The sequence below is a fragment of the Leptosomus discolor genome, chromosome 2 (genome assembly GCF_034619465.1).
Source record: "Leptosomus discolor isolate bLepDis1 chromosome 2, bLepDis1.hap2, whole genome shotgun sequence".
Classification (NCBI taxonomy): domain Eukaryota; kingdom Metazoa; phylum Chordata; class Aves; order Leptosomiformes; family Leptosomidae; genus Leptosomus; species Leptosomus discolor.
The window spans coordinates 126,057,803-126,065,739 of NC_141392.1; the positions used below are offsets into that span (position 1 = coordinate 126,057,803).

The window sequence follows — 7,937 nt, forward strand, 5'->3', positions numbered from 1 at the left end:
GCTCACGCGGCCGAGCGACCCGGCGTGGAGGACTACACCGAAACAAAAAGCTCCTAAAGAGACCTCCCGTGTCGAAGACGAGCGCCGCGGCGGTACCGCCGAGAAGGCAAGGCTGGAAAAGCAGGCGGTGGGGCAGAGCAGCCCGGCTCCAGGCGGTTCCTGCACGGTTCTTTGTTGTCCTTCAACAGGGCGGGCACGGGACGGCCACGAAGGGGTGCACGAGGGGTGAGGTTGAGTAAAAAGAGCGAGTTTAGGAACTCCTCTGCGACGGCGCCGAGGCCGGCCAGGCAGCCGAGGGCACCTCAGCCCGGTTTCCACCTGCGCTACTCGCTGCAGGGAAGAATGCAAATAGAAAAACACCGAAGGGTTGCATAAAAAATAGATCTTTTGTGTAGTTCTCCTCTTAAAATTACTGTACAAATAAATAAAGTTATTGTCCACTTAAATATAACCATTCGGAAGCCGGCGACGGTCTCCTGAGGGAGCCCCTCGTTCCGCAGAGCTGTCGAGGCCTCCGGAGAGCAGCGGGACACCGGGACCTGCAAAGGAAAGGCGCCCAAGTTGCAGAAGAAAACACCACTCGGCGGGAGCGCTGGGCCCTGGCCCACCGGTCGGCCTCGGGGACCCCACCGGTCGGCCTCGGGGACCCCACCGGTCGGCCTCGGGGACCCCACAGGCACACGTCCACTTGGGGAGGAGCGCGAGGTGGGGACAGGCTCAGGCTTTCCTCGGCAAAAATCCCAGCTCCGAGCGATGTTTAACTTCAGGACTTCCGGAATCACCGCTCCTACCCGTATCCTCGTCTTTAAACTCATGGAAGAGAACTCATTTCGATGTTTTTTTACTCTATTCTGAGGAGGTTCAGCGTTTGGCTGCAGAATTTGTTGCCCCACGACACCAAAGCGCTCTGGCAAACCCCCAAAAGTACCTCCCGCTCGCTTCGAACTCGCTGCGGGAGAGTTTCTGCTGGAGAACCTCCACCCAGCATCGCCCTTTTCCGCCTCCGCGCTGAGCTCAGAGGAGGGAAGTGGGATACAAAACGAGTCCATTTCTGGACCACGGGTGTGGAAGAGAGCCCCGTGTCCAAAAGGCGAGTCGGTTTTGCCGTCGGTCCACGCCGCCACAGCAGCCGACAGCGGGGGGCCGGCGCGCAGCACTGCGCCACCAGCCGTTGCCGCATCGACTCCGATTCCACCCCAAAAGCGAGCGCAGAAGGTGCTCAGCGACCTTCCTACCGAGGGGACAAGGGAATAACTGAAGAGGCCTCAGGCAGATGGGGGTTTTGGGGGATATGTCCTGGCGTTTTCCCGCTGAACCCAGTCTGCAAACCTCCCTGCCGGTATGGTTTCGTAAGGAAAAAGGGAATTCAGCAGCAGGAAGCCTGGCGCTGGGCTGCTAGAGCCTTTTTTTTTTCCCCCCTCTTTCTCCTCACAAATTCCTCCACAAGCAGGCTAACCTGCCAACTAGTGGCACCGCCGCGATTACAGTACATCAGGCCTCCCGTCTCGGGTGGGAGGCCCCAGAACTGCAGATCCTGCCAGGCTGATGGAGGCGTTTTCAGCGATAAAACTCCTTTTTTTTTTTTTTTTTCCTAGGTAAAATGCAGCGTTGGTCTGGTCCGCTGGGATTTCAGGGAAGAGTTTGGTGTGGAACCACTTAAGAAAGTGTCAGACGGGCAGGAGAAGGCTGGGGTTAGTGAAAGGGAAGGTGTAACGGAGTTGTCCTGTCCCACGGGAGAACTGAAACGGGGAATCTGGAGCTGGAGAGGCCAGAGGAGAGTTTAATCAGGATTGGCACCGGCACCGGGCTCGGTTAATGAACGTTTTCACTAGCAACGGCCTTGGCACAGCGAGAAGTGCCCTGAGGACACAGAGCTGGAGGTGCTGCGGTCCTGAAAAAGGGTGAGGAAATCTTCAGGGTTGTTCTGAAAAGTTGGGAAGATAAAAGGTCAGGTCACATGAAAGCGACAGCCGTAACCCAGGACGCCGTGGGCTTGAAGCCACTCGAGTCAAAAAAGGGCTTTAGGACACGAAGCAATGACCAGAGGAGATCTAGGTATGAAAGGGGAGAGATGCCACCCCGGGGCGCAGCAGGAGGAGTATTTCCAGGCTCGACAGCGAGTGCTTGTGCTTTACAAAGGACCCCAAGGGACTCGTCTAAAGCAAGCGCAGGAGTTACTCCTAGCGGATGGAGCCAACCTCGCTGGAACCAACCCACCCCCCCCGGGCTGCTGGGGTGACAATTGTCCTCTATGAAACAGCTCAGAGCGGGCAAACACCCGGGAAGGAGAAGATTTTAAGCTAAAGGATGAGTCTGTCACGAGAGGAAGAGTATTGGGCTGCTCAGAACGGCAGTGGTGTGACAAGGGACAGTGCCCTCCGCTGCGAGGCCAGCCAGATGCGGCAGTATCAGCCACAAAACCCCTTTAGTTCCGTGATGCGTTTCCCAAATAAATTCTAGGACACAAAGTCCATGACAGCAGAAGACAGGACTTGAAAATCCTGGAAACCCCCTTCTGCATTTTCCCCGCTCTGCTGAAAGGCGCGGAATCTGACAGCTCATCTCGAATTTTACGTCGGCCGAACATCAAGGCAGGCACTGAAGAGGCCATCAAGAGCTCACAAGGGTGAGGATCGGTTTATTCTTTTCAAAGTGGGCACGCAAAACCAACAAGACCACCAGCCTTCCCGTCCAGCCTTCTCCAAGACCTTCTTCAAGACCTCCACATGTTAACTAGCTCCGGAGAGGAAGCTCCTCTATCACCCGGCACACCCAGCTCTGATACACCCCGAGCATCAACAGTGCTTTAATTAAAAAATAGAATTTAAAATCCTGTCTTTAGCCTGGCAGTTGCTGTCGTACCCGAGCGCCCCGTTCAAGATGCACAGCCACGAACACGCCGCAGCTTTGCCCACTTCAGCTTCTCTTTCGCCAGCAAATACATCATAAAAGCCACGAAGGAGCGCGGTAAATGCTGGAGCGACGGCAGAAACCCGCCCTCACGGGTGGAAATAGGTGAGGTTCGGGGCAGAGGACGTGCTGGCCCAACTGCAGACGGCACAGCCCGTTCCCCGAAGAAACGCCGTGAAAGAGGCGCTTTGTCAGACGGGCTTCAACCAAACGCCGTTCCCCAAACGCTCATCGGAGCCTTTTCTTCTCCGACTGCATCTTTCCGTCGCTGAATTCTCACAGCTGCTGGGTTCAGAGGGCTTTAGCCTGGAGGTTAACCACAGAAAATCCCCTGGAAGCTCGGACAAAGTAGGGAGTAGCCTGGCAGAGACACTCACCTGAACGTCCTGCGTCCCTACGAGGCAGAGCGCTGGCGCTTCTTGCCGTAGGAGATTTGCCTGATTCGGGCTTCGAGTTGGAAGGCGTCCAGTCTTTCCTTGGGGTTAAAAGCCAGCATGTCACGCAGGAGCTTGCAGAGATCATCCGGCATGGACTTCTTGTTCTTCAGGGGAATCTGTAGTTTCATGTTGGGGTTCTCCAGCAACGCTTCTCCGAGGGGAATAAGCTCCTTGCCTTGGCAGATGTACGTTCCTGAACACAGAGGAGGAACAGTCGGGTTAAACAGGCAGAGAAAAGGCTACACCAACCGCCGTCACGCCGGCCGTCTGGGCAAGGCGGCGTCGGAAAGGTCGCCAAGAGGCGACCGCCAAGCCAAATCTTGGGAGAGGCTGTTATCAGAAGAGGCTTTTCCTTTCAAACAGTCACCAAGGGGTCGCGTGAGCCTGAGCACGGCAAGCAGCTCCGCGGCCCGTCTGCGGAGAAAAGGGGCTGCAGGAACGAACCGCCTCCGTTCCGCCCCACCAGCGGGCTCCAGGAGAGGGAGGGAGGCTGCGCTCGGCTGAGGTGACTTGAAAACGTTAAAAACACAACTTATTTGCTCAATCGGTCAGTTTTCAGTCAAAACAACAGCGTCTCCTGTTTACCCTCGGCCAGATTAAGGAAGGGAAACATAAATTTACTCCCAGGAATCGAAATCATTTCACCGGTTGTTGAAAATGATTAAACCGGCTTCCGAAACGGGCAGTAAAACCCGCTTGGCTCCCTTCAGCTGTTCTGCCCCTGCCCCAAGCGGGGACAAAGGGGTCAGAGGCGGGGACCTGTCTGCGTCCAGGAAGGGCTGCCCTTGCAAACCCCTTGTCTCGCGCTGGCGGGCAGCGGCTGGAACGAAATCGGCTCGTGCGGCGGCCGTTTGCTGGGTTCTGTAGGCGGGAACTACGACATCTATCAATGTTTGGCATTTTGACAAGAAATAAGTAATAGAATTGGAACTGAGCCTCCTCGGAAGATGGGAAAAAACCCTACATTCAATTAAAGGGGCAGCGCAATAGCTCCTCAAAGTGCCTCTGCAGAAATGCCCTCCAAGGATTTAAACGTTTAAAGACAGACAGACGGACATGCTGTGATGCCAGAGCCTGGGCAGACACCTTCAGTTACGATGCTAATGTGCCTGACAGGCTTTCTCTCCTCTCAAAATCAATTTTCCAAAATATATTTTTGTGAAATCGTTTAGTACCGAGTATTTCAAGCGTGTATCTACGCGGGGGATTCGGAGGGAGGAGGAGGCAGGGAGAGGGCAGGCCCTCGGACGAGGCATCCCTGCAAGCCCTCGTGTCTCTCCACTGGGAGGAAACTCAGCCAGATGGTGGTGGAGCTTATCTAAATATCCTCTCCCCGCTTATGATTTGGCTCCTTGGAACATCCCTTTCAGGGCTGCGAGCGAGCCCGTCCCTCGGTTGTGGCAAGTCAAGGATACAAGTGAACCCGTAAGCCCAATTCCAGGAAGGTTTTGGTTTAGAAGAGCATCACAAGTGTTTCTGGAGGTGTGTATCTGTCATGGGCATAGCTGTAGGGCAGATGCCTCACCACCAGCTACGAGATTATTTTCCCTTTTACAATTCTTTAGCGACCACGAGGGCCAAATCCATTTCCGAAGAGCTTTCCTCAGGGTGAGGAAGGCCTGACAGCAGAGAAGCCAAAGCGACCTTTCCCTTAACCTTTCAATCCCGCAGAGTATTTTTTGGAAAAAAAAACCTGGCAGAAGGAAGAATCTTCCAAACCAAACAATTTGTAACTACAAAAAGCATTCCCTCCGCCTTAGCGGTACGTCTTCAAGACCCAGAAACCCTGGAGGAGAAGCGACCAAATTAGGAGCAAAGCGTGCTGAAGGGGAAAAAAAAAAAGAGATTTCTTTGCAGTGCTCTTAAAAACAAACCCCCACCCCCCCAAAAAAGCCCCAGTTTTGTGTTTCTTCGGGTTGCAAGGCGCTCACAAAGCACACGTGCCACGGCGCCTGTACCCACGCGCAGGAGAACGCCCCTTCGGGGATCCCTACGGATCCAGAAGGTCCGCTGACAGCAGGACAGCACCGATCTGATCCTCACCGAGCAGTTCCTTCTCAGTATCCCCGTCTCGGAAGGTGATCCTCTCGACCATAGCCCAGAAGATGATCCCCAGGGCAAAGATGTCGGCCTTCGCGGTGTAGTGACCTTCCCACACTTCGGGGGCCATGTAGAAGTTGGAGCCGCAGGCGGAGGAGAAGCGGTGCTGGTTCACGTTCCCTTTCCCCTGACACACCTTGCTGAGGCCAAAATCCGCTACCTGCCACGCCACAAAAGAGGAGACCGGTTAGTCACAACCCCCCGCCCCGGCCAAGTTTCCGAGCGTGGTTACGCACCGCAGCTCAGCCAATCCCGCTCCGAAGTCCCCCGCGGCGCGGCACCGACCCCCTCATTTTTAGGGCCCGAAGAGACATTTTTACGGCCCAAAGCCTCACTTCTAGGGATCAAAGCCTCATTTTAGGGTCCGGAGTCTCCTTTTGGGCTCCAAAACCTCCTTTTTATGGCCCAAAGGCTCCCTTTCAGGTTGCAGACTCTCCTTTTTAGAGCCCAAAGCTGCATTTTTAGTTTCCAAAGTCTTATTTTCAAGCTCCACAGCAACATACTTAAAATCCAGTCGGTCGTTCCAGGGGTCCAAGCCGTATCTTAAGTGCCCAAGCTCTCATTTTTGTGGTCCACACTTCCAGTTTAGGGCCCAAAGCCTCGTTTCTAGGACACAAGCCCTCCTCTCTAAGTTCCACAGCTCCCTTCTAAGGTCCAAAGCCTCATTTCAAGGGCCCAGAGCATCATTTTGAAGGCCCAGAGCCCGAATTTGAAGGCCCAAAGCCTCATGTTTAAAGTCCAAACCCTCACATATAGGGCCCAAGCCCATCTTTCATTAACAAGCAGCCTTTTGTTAGGACACACACATTCATTTTTAGGGTCTAAACCCTCACTTTTATGGCAGAAAACCTCAGACGAAGAGCGGGTTATTTCCCGGCAGCTGCCCATTCCCTGGCTCCTTCCCTGTGGTTTTCTCCCCTTCCCAAGACGGGCACAACAGGTCCTGGGTTGTTATCTGCCTGTGAAGCCCACTGATCCCACCTCACCGGGTGTAATCCCACCTTGAACACCACCTGCTGCAGAAGTGGCTCTCGCTGTGCCACGGCGAGCGCACGGGATCTCTCGCATCACCGTTATTACCCAGAGTGATCAAGGTGACAACGATTTGAGCGTCCCTTGACGCTACAGGCCGACATTATTGATCCATGAACTGCCCGAACGGGCCAACCTACTGTTTTACATCAAACTCTCGGCAGGGAGAGCTCAGGAGCGAGGTGGCTCCCAGCTCCTGGGAGAGCTGGGGCAGCCCCTCCGCCGGGTGCCGCGAGGCAGCTGCAGCCCAGTCTTTACCAGCACCGACACGAAGCGGGAGGACGTTCCCCACCTCCCCTGAACATCAGCGCGCGCTCGAGGCAGCAGCACTGGAAGCGCCAGCTGGTGTGACAGGGCAGCAGGGAGCCTAAGGGAAGAGAAAATACTGGTGCTCTCAGAGTGTAAGGGAAGAGAAAATATCATTTCATCTTCGGCCGATGGTGATCTCCGATTATGTGGCGTGAAGTTAGACAGCCCTGAGGAGAAGCAGTGGATGAAGAACGTTACAGGCACATCGTGACATCTACTTCCTTCCAAGACTCCTAAAAAAAAAAACCCCACAACTGCTACCAGAAGTTCTGAGCGCGCTTACCGCAAGGATCACCAGCCTCACCAAAAGCCCGTGGCGCACCAAATCACGCCTGGTCGCTGCCCTGTCGCAGTTTTATTCCCTTACCTTTACTACGGGGCTGCCCCGCCTGTGAGAGATCAAAATATTGTCGGATTTGAGGTCTCGGTGCACAATCTGGTTCCTGTGCAGGAAAGCCACGGCGCTGCTGAGCTGCCGCATGAAGCTGTGATTCAGCTGAGCGTCGGGGCTGCGGGCGAGCAGGTACTCGTTCATGTTGCCCCCGTCACAGAACTCCATCACGAACCAGAGGAAGCAGGCCGAGCGGGGGTCCATGCACCTCCGCCCCTTCAGGCAGGTCTCGATGAGCAGCAGGTGGCTGTCGGACTTCCCGTAGCGGTGGCTGATGGGTTGGAAGGCTCGGCCGTTCTGCAGGATGCACTCCTCCAGCTGGATCACGTTCTCGTGTTGCCTCTGGATGCTCTGCAGGGCCCAGAACTCCTGCAGAGCCAGCTCGACGTTTTCGGGCACGTTACAGTGCATCCGTTTCACAGCCACTTTGGTGCCAGTTCGGTTGAGGACGGCTTCGTAAACCACCCCGTAGCTCCCCCGGCCCACTTCGCGGACGATGCTGTACTTGGCTTCCGCAGCCATCCCTCGCTCGCGGCCCCGGCACGTCAGAGGAAACCGTTGGAACTCATGGCAATCCCGCCGTCACCTGCGGGGAAAACCTGGGAAGAGAAGGGGATCAGCAGCTTAAAACCCTCCCAAACCAAGCAGCCGACCGCCGATGCGCGGCAAATACTTCCAGCCGGGATCAATTTTAGCGGGACATGAGGCCGCCGCACGAGGCCCGACAGCTAAGATGGGGTTTTAAGAGGAAGCCTATA

General features: G+C 55.3%; 1 protein-coding gene across 1 annotated transcript; it reads right to left on the minus strand.

Annotated features, from left to right (window-relative positions):
- Positions 1 to 3,304: 3,304 nt before the first annotated feature.
- On the minus strand, positions 3,305 to 7,701 carry LOC104342501 (serine/threonine-protein kinase PDIK1L). The gene is made up of 3 exons (XM_009946124.2): positions 7,156 to 7,701; positions 5,391 to 5,607; positions 3,305 to 3,540 (listed from the first exon to the last, which is right to left on the minus strand). The coding sequence occupies exons 1-3, from the start codon at positions 7,699 to 7,701 to the stop codon at positions 3,305 to 3,307; spliced, it is 999 nt and encodes a 332-aa protein (XP_009944426.1).
- Positions 7,702 to 7,937: the final 236 nt, after the last annotated feature.